Source organism: Phyllobates terribilis, unplaced genomic scaffold, assembly GCF_046119375.1.
Source record: "Phyllobates terribilis strain yellow unplaced genomic scaffold, ASM4611937v1 Scaffold_9__5_contigs__length_417890890, whole genome shotgun sequence".
Taxonomy (NCBI): domain Eukaryota; kingdom Metazoa; phylum Chordata; class Amphibia; order Anura; family Dendrobatidae; genus Phyllobates; species Phyllobates terribilis.
In genome coordinates, this window is record NW_027362769.1 from 88,647,320 (window position 1) to 88,661,653 (window position 14,334).

General features: G+C 41.1%; 1 protein-coding gene across 1 annotated transcript in view; it reads left to right on the top strand.

The window, feature by feature from the left end:
• Nucleotides 1-3,301, top strand: part of USP40 (ubiquitin specific peptidase 40) — a 77,175-nt gene extending 73,874 nt beyond the window's left edge. Inside the window, exon 32 of the mRNA XM_073646729.1 lies at nt 1,189-3,301. Coding sequence (XP_073502830.1) covers nt 1,189-1,276 — 88 coding nt within the window. The 3' untranslated portion in view covers nt 1,277-3,301. The remainder of the gene's footprint in view (nt 1-1,188) is intronic.
• The last annotated feature ends 11,033 nt before the right edge of the window (nt 3,302-14,334 follow it).

Genomic DNA, 14,334 nt, shown 5'->3' on the forward strand with positions numbered 1-14,334 from the left:
TTTTGGGCTACAATGCCGGCCTGGCCTTGTTGAATAACTGCTTGTACCCTGAGGATGAATATAGCACATCCTGCACTAAGGGAGAGATCCGTGTATCACTCATATGATACCCCAATATTAAAGGGAATCTGTCACCAAGTTTTTGCTATTTACTATCCCATCTGAGAGTAGCATAATATAGAGGATATTAATTTAAGGCAGAGACACTGATTCCAGGGATGTGTCACTTACTGGGCTCCTTGCTGTCATTTTAATATAATCTGTTTTATCTGCTGCAGAGCCATCAGTGCTCTGAATGCTGAGCTCTGTATAACCCCAACCACACTACTGATAGGTAAGTTTCTGTGTACACTGGGCATAGGCAGAAAGCTACCAATTAGTGGTGGGGGCGGGGTTATACAGAGCTGATCAATATGGAGGACTACATTGCATCAGGTTTACTAGTCCTCTAGTGATAATCTCCTGCTGATAAAACAGTGATTTTACCAAAAGTAAACAAAGCAGCCCAGTAAGTGACACATTGCTGAAATCGGGGTTTCTGCCTCTACATTGTACCACTGCTTTCAAATTAGGTAGCAAAAATCTGGTGACAGATTCCCGTTAAAGGAAATCTGTCACCAGGTTTTTGCTATTTAATCTGAGAGCAGCATAATGTAGAGGCAGAGAGCCTTATTTCAGGGATGTGTTACTTACTAGGCTGTGTTACTTACTAGGCTGTGTGCTGTAGTTGCATACAATGTTTTATCAGCAGATTATTAGAGAAGGCTGTTGCTTGGAGGGGCTTCTTCTTTCAGAAACTTGCCGACTCAGTCCGTTATATATATAAAAAAAAAAAAAAAAAAAAAAAAAAACATTTTCCTTACCCTTCTGGTGTTAAGTTGCTGAGCCTAGTGATTGGCTGCAGTGCTGTGGATGGGACGTCACCACTGCAACCTATACACAATCACCAGGGCAGCGCCAGAGAGACAGCACTGGACCTGGGGAGGGTAAGAAAAATGCAGTTTGTTTTTTTTTAAAACAAACTCAGCTGGTATTCAAAGGTTTTCTGAAAGAGGTCCCTTTAAGAGATCCATTGCTGACACTAGAATTAGCCCCTTTCTGTATGATTGTCTTGTCTATGTACATCATCTTTAATTTCAGTAATAATTGCTTTGACCGCTTCTTCTTTATTCCCTTTCTCTTTTACAGTTCACAAGCTATTTGCAATGATAAAGTCCGACCAAGAGGGCGGAAGACGGAGACCTCCCTGTCCATCCGGGTGGGAGTATTCAGATAACGAAGACTTGCTCCAGACGATGGAGCGTACACTCTGGGATATGGTTTCCCTTTTTCTCAGGGATAAGCATATACTGTCAGTAGAAGGCAGTGTGATTTGTGGTATCTCGATTTCTTTCCACCCCTGGAGGGGTGCTGAGCCATCTCTAATTGCTGTATACCGGTGCTCGTCACTGACCCCCTCCTGTAAACCATCAGGGACTTAATCTTTCATCATCTCCTGCAATTCACTTGTTGTAACGGTTCTTGTTCAGTTATTGCTCCGGGGTAAAAAGAAATCGCATTTATCATTTCACGTTCAATATAGCGACTCTTGATGATTCCTTGCATTGTGGGTTTGCACGGTTAAGGTTTACGTTCCCGCTCATTACTGGGGGAATAAGCTGCTCTGACAAGATGAGTGAATGATCATAGTCAATGCAATCATTTAATCCATAGAACTTTAAGGGCTTAAGACACAGATTTGGCGTTTTTGTTGCAGCGCTGGGCAACAGTCATGTAAAATGAGCAGCAGTTATAGATATATATATATATTGGTTTTATAAGTCTCCTTAATGTGCCTTCACCTGTTTTGCTATCCTTTCCACCCTGCTGCAAGAATGACTGTCATAATGATCAGGACTTGGTCACATTATGATTACATGTTAGCACTATTCCATTAGGGCATAAGAAGTTACGTAAGAAATCAAGAAAGGCCAACTATAGAAAACAATTGATTATATCTGTATTAAGAGAATAGGAGTAGCACTGATGATCTGCAGGTTCAGGGTTTCCTCTTTTAAGCCACATTATAGTTGTTTAATGGTCGCTTTCTGAGCTCATCGGTGCCCAAAGTAGATACTTCAAAGTTTCTCCATGTTTTATATGAGTTTGTTTCTGGATTTTCTACATTTGGTACATCACACCTTTTTGTATAGGGGGGCTTAGAGATTAGTGAGGTCCGTACACCGTGCTGAGAACCATTGAGTTGTTTCACGACTGTTGGGCAAAGTGGAGAGTAAAGTTGGTTAATAAGAGCATCTCTCACAGTGGAGGACTTGTCCAATCCCACATTACACATACCCATTGATTCATATGGGGATGTGTGTAATGCTTAGTTTATCCTGGGTGTGGCGCTGCGGGTAAATTGAGCACTTACTGCCAGATTCCCCCAAAGAGAACAGCTTATTGATAGAGGTCCCGGCAGTGGATGCTTTGTATATTGTCCACCTTTTACCAAATTTTAACATTGTACCGCACCTTCTAATGTTCTGACCTTGTACTTTGCTTTTTGATTTGCAAAGATTACACTTCCTTTTGTGCAAATCATCATAAAAGCTCGGTATAGACTCTGAACTCAAAGGAAATTCTGGAAAGTATCAAACTTTGCATCCACAGAATTGTGAATGCAGCTCTGGATGACAGTAGGCTCTATAGAAGGTAGCATTGGTGACCAGTATGAACCTTAAGATTTAACATAAAGTTCACTGCCCTTTTTAAAGTATGAACAACCCTTTATTAATGGGGCCAGGGAAGTTGGAAAAAAAAAATCTATACTGACCTCCTAGATCGGCCCCACTCCTCCATATTCAGTGATGCTTCTCCTGCCAGTCTGCTGGGATCAACATCTGGACGTCACCTGCTCACTTATTGCAGCCACTGATCGGCTGCAGTGTTCACGTTTTATCCGAACCAAAAGAAAATGTCAGGGGACTTTGCACCAAGTATGAAGAAGCAGCACCGATCCGGGAGGTGAGTATAGTTTTACACCTCTCTGTGCGCATTTAATAAAGGGTTGTCTGGAAGTGGACCACCCCTTTAAGGACATTAAAAAAAAAAAATCTATATTGTTCCTATGAAATATCCCTGTAGAAAAGCTAGGATGGTAAGAATTTGGTTAATTTATCAAGGAGAAAGCAAAAGTATACTTAACTAATGTCTGCAAGTGGAAATGCTCAGGAGCAATACATTGTATGTCTAGGAGGTAGCAATCAAATCATTTCAGTTGAGTGAGTTTGAAAAATAAATATTTTTTTTCTGTGATAAATGTCATGTCTGTCATTTCTTGTGTTTTAAAATAAAAAATACTCCCAGTGGGTCTTGGAGAACCCTTTGCTTCCCGCGGCTATCATCTGCCTCACATGTTTAAAATGTTCCTATTGTCTAAATATGTTAACGGCTAAAGTTATTCATTATATGCTATGACATAAACCCTGATTCCAGCGATGTGTCACTTAGTGGGCTTCTTGCTGTAGTTGTGATAAAATCTCTGATATATTTGTTGCAGATCTAGCAGTGATCAGACGCCTGAGCTCTGTATAACACGATACACTCCATGATTGGCAGCTGTGTACACTGTGCGTAGGCAGAAAGCTGCCAATCAGTGCTGGGGGCAGGGTTAAAATATTGATTTTATCCAAACTAAGTGAAAATTAAAAACTTGGATAAAGTCGAAGGCCAACCTTGATATTGAAAAAATGTCTACAATTGAGGAAGTTATTCCTTATCAAATATAATGATGAGCCTTTTCATTTTGGAAGTGCATTGAGGTGAAGGGTGCATTGCTGGAAAAGGGGAAAAAAAAAAACCTCTTTAAATCTCTTAGTTTGCGAGTGTGAACGAGCTGAGTGTGTCCGGAGCGTAAGTGCGAACGAAAGTAAGTGTGTGACTTGTTTTTCAGTGACTTTGGATTCAGGGAGTTTGGAAGGGAGGACTTTGGACTGAATTGCTGTCTGTATTTCATTAATTCTTTACTTTACTTTTTACTTAACATTCTGTATATTGCAATCCCCATTAGGAAATGAACTCCATTATTGATCCAGTGTACATCTTGCCACATGTATGTATTCCTTGAACAGTCAGTCAGGGTTGCTTACTGCTGCACGAGATGTGTGCACGTTGTGCGTTTGGAAGCCCAGGTCCTGGATCTAAATGAGCAGCTGGCAACACTGAGATCCATTGACAACATAGAAAGGAGTCTGCTGCTCACTGAGCTGCAGCTCACTGGGGTAGATGTGGGGGAGGGTGGTAGTCGGGAGCTGCAGGACAGTGAGGTCGCTAGTTGTGTGACAGTTAGAAGGGGTGGTAGAGGGAAGAGTGCCAGGGAGGCTAGTCCTGATCTGGCACACCCCAATAAGTTTGCAAAGTTGGCAGATGAGGGCAGTGACGGTACAGGGGTAGCACTACTGCGGCAAGGCATGTCCCCTGAAAGCCGGAGGAGTGTCAGCTCCAGTAAAGAGGGTAATAGGAGAGTAGGGCAGGCCAGGCAGGTGCTGGTAGTGGGGGACTCAATTATTAGGGGAACAGATTTGGCAATCTGTCACAAAGACAGGGATCGTCGAACAGTGTGCTGCCTACCTGGCGCTAGAGTCCGGCACATCGCTGATCGGGTTGACAGATTACTGGGAGGGGCTGGTGAGGACCCAGCGGTCTTGGTGCACATTGGCACAAATGACAAAGTTAGAGGTAGGTGGAAGGTCCTTAAAAAGATGATTTCAGGGAATTAGGCTGCAAGCTGAAAGCAAGGACCTCCAAGGTGGTATTCTCTGAAATACTACCGGTACCACGTGCCACGCCAGAGAGGCAACGGGAGATTAGGGAGATAAATAAGTGGCTCAAGAACTGGTGTAGGAAGGAGGGATTTGGGTTCCTGGAGAACTGGGCCGACTTCTCAGTTGGCTACAGACTCTACGTTAGGGACCGGCTGCACCTTAATGGGGAGGGTGCAGCTGTGCTGGGGGAGAAAATGGCTAGAAGGTTGGAGGAGTGTTTAAACTAGGGATTGGGGGGAGGGTATTCATTTTATAGGTGGGGAAGATAGTGCAGATAGTGATCTGGGCACAAATAAAGAAATTGGGGGTGGGGTTAGAACAGTCAATAAAGTAAGAAGGAATAGAGGTACAGAGAGATACATAAAATGCATGTACACTAATGCCAGAAGCCTCACCAACAAAATGGAGGAATTAGAATTAATTTTGTTGGAAAATAATTATGACATGGTAGGGATATCTGAGACGTGGCTGGACGAGACCCATGACTGGGCAGTTAATTTACAGGGCTATAGTCTGTTCAGAAATGACCGTACAAACAAGTGAGGGGGGGGGGGTTGTGTTTTATATGTAAAATCATCCTTAAAACCTGTCTTGCGGGAGGATATATGTGAATCTAATGAAAATGTAGAGTCCCTGTGGGTGGAGAAAAGGGGAGGGGGAAAAAATAATAAATTACTGATAGGGGTTTGTTATAAGTCTCCAAAATAATGGAAGTAGCGGAGAATATCCTCGTAAAGCAAATAGATGAAGCAGCGACTCAAGGAGAAGTCATTATTATGGGAGACTTCAACTACCCTGAAATACATTGGGGGACAGAAGCCTGTAGTTCAAGCAACTGGTTCAGGACCCAACAAGAAGGGGGGCACTGCTAGACCTAATATTAACCAATAGGCGAGACCGCATATCAAATATACGAGTTGGGGGTCACTTGGGTAATAGTGATCACAAAATAATACGTTTTCATGTAACCTTTAATAAGATGTGTAGTAGAGGGGTTACAAGGACACTAAACTTCAGGAAGGCAAATTTCCAACGGTTAAGAGATGATCTTAGTGCAATAAACTGGGATGATATCCTGAGACATAAAGCTACACAAAGCAAATGGGAGACCTTTATTAACATCCTGAATAGAACCTGTGCACAATATATACCCTTTGGGAATAAACATGCTAGTAATAGGAGGAAACCACTATGGTTAAATAGAGCTGTAAGGGGCGCAATAAGTGACAAAAAGAAAGCATTTAGAGAACTAAAGCAAGTAGGTAGTGATGAGGCATTAAATAATATAGAAAATTAAATAAATTATGTAAAAAACAAATCAAGGCAGCAAAGATTGAGGCAGAGAGAATCCTTGCCAGAGAAAGTAAAAATAAGTAAAAATAACCCCAAAATATTCTTTAACTACATAAATAGAAAAAAACCAAAAAATGATAGTTTGCCCCCTTAAAAATAGTCTGGGTGAAATGGTGGATGAGGATGAGGAAAAAGCCAATATGCTAAATGATTTTTTTTTCAACCGTATTTACACAAGAAAATCGCATGACAGAAAACATGATTAGTTATAACAAAAATTCTCCATTAAATGTCACTTGCTTAACCCAGCAGGAAGTACTGCGGCGTCTAAAAATCACTAAAGTTGTTAAATCCCCGGGCCCGGATGGGATACACCCATGAGTACTGCAGGAATTAAGTAACGTCATAGATAGACCATTATTTTTAATCTTTAAAGATTCCATAATAACAGGGTCTGTATCACAGGACTGGCGTATAGCAAATGTGGTGCCAATATTCAAAAAGGGGACAAAAACTGAACTTGGAAATTATAGACCGGTAAGCTTAACCTCTACTGTGGGTAAAATCCTGGAGGGTTTCCTAAGAGATGCTATACTAGAGTATCTGAAGAAGAATAACCTCATGACCCAATATCAACATGGGTTTACGAGGGACCGTTCCTGTCAAACTAATCTGATCAGTTTTTATGAGGAGGCAAGTTCCGGACTGGACCAAGGAAATGCAGTGGATGTTGTGTATATGGACTTTTCAAAAGCTTTTGATACGGTTCCACATAAAAGGTTGATACATAAAATGAGAACAATGGGGATAGGGGAAAATATATGTATGTGGGTTAAGAATTGGCTCAGTGATAGGAAACAAAGGGTGGTTATTAATGGAAAACACTCAGACTGGGTCTCAGTTAACAGTGGGGTACCTCAGGGGTCAGTATTGGGCCCCTTCTTTTTAACATATTTATTAATGACCTTGTAGGGGGCATACGGAGTATTATTTCAATATTTGCAGATGACACTAAACTCTGCAGGGTAATCAATACAGAGGAGGACAATTTTATATTACAGGAGGATCTATGTAAACTAGAAGCTTGGGCTGATACATGGCATATGAGCTTTAATGGGGATAAATGTAACGTAATGCACTTGGGCCGAGGAAATAAAATGTATAATTATATGCTTAATTGTAAAACACTGGGCAAAACTGTCACTGAAAAAGACCTGGGTGTATTGGTGGACGACAAGCTCACGTTTAGTGGCCAGTGTCAGGCTGCTGCTACAAAGGCAAATAAAATAATGGGATGCATTAAAAGAGGCATAGATGCTCATGAGGAGAACATAATTTTACCTCTATACAAGTCATTAGTGCGACCACACTTAGAATACTGTGTACAGTTCTGGTCTCCGGTGTATAAGAAAGACATGGCTGAACTAGAGCGGGTGCAGAGAAGAGCGACCAAGGTTATTAGAGGACTGGGGGGGTCTGCAATACCAAGACAGGTTCTTACACTTGGGGTTATTTACTGTGGAAAACATAAGGCTTAGGGGTGATCTTATTACTATGTACAAGTATATGAGGGGACAGTACAAAGACCTTTCTACTGATCTTTTTACTCTGAGGCCAGAGACGGGGACAAGGGGGCATCTTCTACGTCTGGAGGGAAGAAGGTTTAATCATAATCACAGACGGGGATTCTTTACTGTAAGAGCAGTGAGACTATGGAACTCTATGTCGCATGATGTTGTAATGAGTGATTCACTGTTAAAATTTAAGAAGGGCATGGATGCCTTTCTTGAAAAGTATAATATTACAGGTTATATATACTAGATTCCTTGATAGGGCGTTGATCCAGGGAACTAGTCTGATTGTCGTATGGAGTCGGGAAGGAATTTTTTCCCCAATGTGGAGCTTAGTGTTTGCCACATGGGTTTTTTTAGCCTTCCTCTGGATCAACATGTTAGGCTACGGGTTGAACTAGATGGACTTAGTCTTCCTTCAACCTTAAAAACTATGTTACAAACTTAAAGGGGTTGTCCCATGAGCAAAGTACATTTTAATTAATAGATCTTAACAGTCAGATCACATGACTGGGAGCATTGGGTATTTCCTTGCGGGCGGTAGTGTACATGGAGCCTCATAGCAGAAGTTCTGATTGCCCTCCATCTCCCCATAGTCCTCCATAAAATATAATGGGCCCCACATAGTCGTCCATATAGTATAATGGCCCCACATAGTCCTTCATATAGTATAATGGCCCCAAATAGCCCTCCATACAGTATATTGGCCCCACATAGCCCTCCACACAGTAAAATTGGCCCTACTTAGTCCTCCATACGGTAAAAGGGGCCCCACATGAAAAAAAAAAACCTCTCCTTGTTCCCCTGGTCCTCCGGTTTCGGCAGTGAGTGCAATGAAACTGCTCACTGCTCGACACAGCTGGCGCAAAATAGCGACATCATCGCGCCCGTGTCGCGGAGACATCAGACGCAGAAGAAGAATGATGGAGAAGGGAGTGTCAGCTGACTATCTTTCTTCCATCATTGTTTTCAACTATATTGGCATCCAGGATGCTGATTACAGTTGCAAGTCCGATGCTGGGTGGATGGAGGGGGGGTTTGGTGCTGGCGTCGCAGGCAAAATATAATCATCCTGTGGGCCAGATTTGGCTCGCGGACCAGAGTTTGACTTGTATGCCTTTAAAAGGTAACCGTGCTGGCTAACCTGCAGTTGCCACTGGATGGAGCACAGGAGCTAAAGCTGTTTATGCATTGCTTTCCTTAACCCTGCTGTACTGTTCGAGTCTATTTGACCCGAAAAAAAAGTTTGTGACATTACAGATTATTTATTATGAGGATCTGTAAATCGTGGGTAGGCAAGTTTGTTTATGGATAGGTGTTATTATGAGCGTTTTTTTTGTTTTTTGTTTTTTTTTACTTTCTGTATTAAGTATTTGTTACATATGTACTGATTAGTGTTTTATACAGTCACATAAACGATTTATATCATTGTGGATCATATATTGCATCTACTATTGTTTATCAATCTCTCCAGTTCCTGCAGGTCCGTGCGCTCGATACATTTGCAAGCTACTGTAGATGGATGGGCTTTGGCTATGTGCCCACGATGCAGAAATGAAGCAGAAAATTTCTGCAGCATTTCTGCATCTCCCTGGCAGAAAAAACGCATGCAGATTGTACATGCGTTTTTCCTGCAGAATACATGCGGATTCACATGCAGATTCACATGCGTTTCCGCATGCAGATTGACAAGCGCTTTCCAGGCGACAGCATCACTTGGAAAGTGCTTGACAACTAGGTCACACTATATAAATCCATGCAAACGGCATGAATTTATATAGTGTGAACCGTAAAAATGAAAACAAATAAAGCTGTACTCACCCCCGAGGCCCCGGCGTGGCTGCAGCGCTCGTTCCTGTCTGGTTCCCGGCTGCCGGCATATCGCGAGACAGAGGGCCTGCAGTCACATGAAGGGCCTGCAGTCACATGACTGTGACGTCACCGCAGGTCCTGAAGCGATGCCGGCATTCAGAGAAAAGCCTTCGGAAAGGTGAGTATAAACTTTATTTGTTATTTTATTCTTTTTTTACAGGTACAATGGTACCCAGGTCTGGATGAGAGTCTCCTCTCCTCCAGAACTGGGTACCATCCGCACATAGAGACGCATAGAAGCCGCTTGTACAAATGTACAGTCGCGGTTTCAATGCAAGTCAATGGCGGGAGTTCCGCTGCGCTTCCGCAAAATTAAATGACATGCTGCGGATTTTTGTACGCAGCATAAACGCTGCGGAAAAATCCGCAGCATGTGCATAGAACATGCGGAATCCCCTTGGGGACCATGGGGTGCGGATTACCTAGCGTTTCACAAGCGTTTATGCTGCGGAAATTCCGCAGCATAAACGCTTGAAAAACGCTACGTGGGCACCCAGCCTTTGGGTTACGGTCTGTGCAGATCTGTTTCATTGTAGTGTATAAGCTCTTACTGTTGCTACACTGGTTAGTGTTTTCTGATATTTTATTATTGTTTTTTATTCATATAGTGTCCATTATTTAGAAAGTTGGATAAAAATGTGGTGAATACATCCATTGAGTGAAGCTGAATTGTAAAAGCTTGCCAAACGCCTCAAATTATGAAGAAGATATCCAACTGGAGAAAGTGTCCGAAGATGAGGACCAAATAAATGGCGGGAAAAGTGATTACGAGAATTCTGATTCTGAAGTTGAATCTGATGAGGCGCGATACCCAGACAACTAGTCCGATGCAAGCAATTCAGTCTAAAAACAAAAATGTCATTTATAACATGCAGCCTTCTGCCCAGGCAGGAAAATTGTCCTCTGCTAATATCAGATAATTCTCTAATAACCAGCCTCTATTATAGACGTTTGGGATAAATGGATAGAAATTCTTTCAGAATTATACAATACTGATGAAAATGTCACTGAGGATGAACAACTTGTGTCATTCTGAGGTAGGTGCCGTTCAAACAATATAGACCGAGTAAGCCAGCAAAGTGCGGCATCAAGATATGGACACTCTGTGACAGTAGCAGTTCATAAGCTCTAAACGCTCAGGTATATACAGAAAAAATCCTTAAGAAAAACCTGAAAAGAATCCGGAATTGCAAGTCGTTTCAGATTCAACGTATGGACGAAGAGGACAAAATGTGACAACTTTTTTACATCGCACCAACTAGGGCAGCTGCTAAAACGAAAACGTACAATGAGGGGCACTGTAAGAAAAAGCAATCCTGAACTGCCGCAGGGTATCGTTGGTAAACAAATGAGATGTTCAAAGTCTTACTTTACTGGAGATACGACAGTGGTTTCTTACATTCCCAAAAACAAACAGGTCATCCTGATGAGCCCGTTGCACCATGACAATGCAGTAAGTAGTCAAGATGAAAAAGCCACAGATTATATTAGATTAGAATTCAACCAAAGGGGCAGTTGATACACTAGATCAACTAATAGCTATCTACACAAGCACACAAAAGTAACCATTTGCTTTATTTTCTTTATAAAACTGAAGTTTTGATTTTTATGTTTCACTTGTTTTTGACCAACTATGTTCACATACAGTTAAATAATGCAACTGGTATTCAAATAATACCTTAGAGTAGCTAAGTGTCAAAATTAACAGACTTTAATAGGTCGGGTCATATTGAGCCAAACAGTACAAGTGTATAGTCAGTCAATACTAACAAAACAGCATACCACAATATGCATTGTGTGCCCTCTAGTGGCAGCTACAGGTAGTCTTTTTAGTCTTTCAAATCTACATCTATGCATGGTTTTTTTAGCTTTATGCAAAAATGGATAAAAATAATCATCTGCAAATAACTTTTTGACCTAAAAATGAAATGGCAATATAAGATATAGGTTGACTTTGTTTAGAAAATCCATTTCACATCAGAGAAATTTGGGCTAAGGGAAAAGGTTTACCGATTAGCCAGAGGGGCGGCAAACAGTGTCTCATTCAGCAGTCTTTGTGATATTAATTTATAATAAGTACACTTCGGTCAATATTGAAATCCTAAGCCTCTATTGTTTTTTTAATATTATTTTGTGCTAACAATTCACATTTTTAGGAAGCCAATAATACTATTCTGTTTAAGGATATAGCTTCATGGTGACAAATCATAGTAATCGCCTGCAAATCACAATCTGTCACAGTTGCAATATGACATCAGTTGTTCCCTAAGGGTATGTTCACACAATGTTTTTTTCAGGTGGCCAAAAAGCCTGTTTTTCAAAGGGAAGATGCTTCAGGAAACTCTTCTTCTCTGGTATTTTTAGAGGGTTTTTTACCCATTCCTGAGCATATTTTTGACATTTATAAAGGCTACCTCTTTTTTTTAGCACTTTCTGGACAGTTTTTTCTTTTTTAACTCCATTCAACAACAAAGAAACCGCGAGGTGTTTTTTTTTTTAAGGTAAAATTGCTAACAAAAACCTTAAAAAAGACTCTGGGGCATCTTTTGAGCCTTCCCATTGATATAGAGCAGGTTCAGAGCAGAAGATGCCTGAAGAATGGCCCCCTCTCATTTCTTTTTAACGCTTTGCGTCTTTTAGATATAGATTTGAAGCATTTTAAAGATGCACAAAAGGCAAAACTTATGGACAGCAAGTCGTTTGTACATTGAAATTAATATGCTTATTCTTTTGAGCGCCTTAAGAGGTGGGTTTCGGAATGGACATTCTCCAAACCCATCTGTTAAAAATGTGTGAAAATACCCTAAGGGGGGAAAGAATGGAAATCAACCTCATCACTTATAAAAGTATACTGACTATGCTGGAAACATTGGGGTAGCATTTTAGACCCTTAGACTAGACAATCTAAAAGTAGGCCAGATTTTGCAGTTACTAACATTTTTGACTAACTTTACACCACCTGTTGGCATACTGCCTAAATTTTTTGCCTTTTCAAGTAACCCACAAATAGGTCTGAAACTAGATGTACCAAAAATTGTCACATTTTCTGCTATAGTCCATCCACTAGAAGTGTCTGTGTCGCAATCCAAAAATCAGATAAAAGGCCCCCCAAATATCCTAAGGTGTTTATGTGGCTGAGACTTCATGACGAATTTGGCCACAACACCGGTCCTGTGTCCATAGATTGCTCTATGCTGTTCTTACACCACAGTGTAATGAAGGTGAATGAGGTCACATTGTGACCCGCTGGGTACCTAGTCAAGCGAGCTGCAAAAAGTCAGAACCAGTTAAGTTTTTTGGGACTTGTTTGTTGCAGTACTTTGCAGGTTGCAATGTGAACCCATTCACTTGCACTACGTTGTGATGTAGCAGCGGCAGGAGCAATCATTGGCTTTGTAGCCCCAGCTATACTGATTTCTTCTTATGTGGTTGGGTAGCCTCTGGGCCACTCCGGGACCAAGGCTCAGGGAAAATCGCTAATTTTGCACCACCTGTAGCTACACTTCTGCCATTAACATATTCTAAAAATATCTGATACTTGATAATATTTTTTTTTCTTGTATGTGTGTAATCTATATCATACAGGATGTGCTAAGAAAACAAGATTTAGGATATGTTCACATGTGGCATTTTTGCAGTATTTTTTTCTTTTTCTGCAGCTAAGCCCGTCCGTCGTGGCAGTAAAAATGTTGTATATAATACACAGTAAATGGCTGCGTTTTTCAGCTGGATTACATTCACCAAAACCACAGCACAGATGTTAAGTTGCATTTTTTCTGTATTTTTGCATCAGTTTCATTGGGTAAAAAAAAACGTTGCCGTGCTGCAGATTTTCAAACACGTTGCAGCGCTCAAATTCAGGAAAAATAAAATCTGTGAATGTTTGTGAATTCTGAAATTTCATAGCTTTTGCTGGTAATATAAAATGCAGCTTCTAATCCACCTGAAAAAAAAAAAAGGCATAAAAAAACGCTTCGTGTGGAAATAGCCAGACTATATTCACATGTTATAGATATGTAGTAAATACTGTAAGTCTAGGTTCACACTTATACTGTGCTCTAGGCCAGCTGCTACATGGGGGTTCCCATTGGAATCCTCAAAACACAAGATTCCGACAGAAATCTCAATGCAGCCATTCACTTCAACAAAGCCGACAAAGTCATGGTGGGCACTGTGTGGCCCCCGTCCTGGCATTATTTGTCTTTTTCAAACAGGCACAAAATTGTGTTCTCATACAATTTTGTACATGATTGAAAAAGGCGATTACTGCCAGAATGGAGACCACAGAGTGTCTACAGTGACTCCATTGGGCTCTGTTGGGGTTTTCATTGGAATTCTGTTTTTCGGGGATCTCGACAGAAACTCCCACATAGTGCTGAGTAAAAGCACTTTATAAGGCCACGTTCACACGTTCAGTATCTGGTCAGTATTTTACATCAGTATTTGTAAGCCAAAACCAGGAGTGGAACAATCAGAGGAAAAGTATAATAGAAACACGTCACCACTTCTGTATTTATCACCCACTCCTGGTTTTGGCTTACAAATACTGATGTAAAAAACTGACCATATACTGAACGTGTGAACGTGGCCTAAGTGTGATCCTCACCTATATGAGAACTGTTTTTTTACTGCCATGTGCATGGATTCCTGCAAGACTAATTTAGATAAATGAGGCAGTGTCTGTAACAAATCTGCCACATGTGAATATACTCTGAGCATTTGCCCCTGATTATCCCTATATGCACCAAACATAGAAATTTAAAAAGAAAAAAAAAAGTTAAAAGTGAACACAA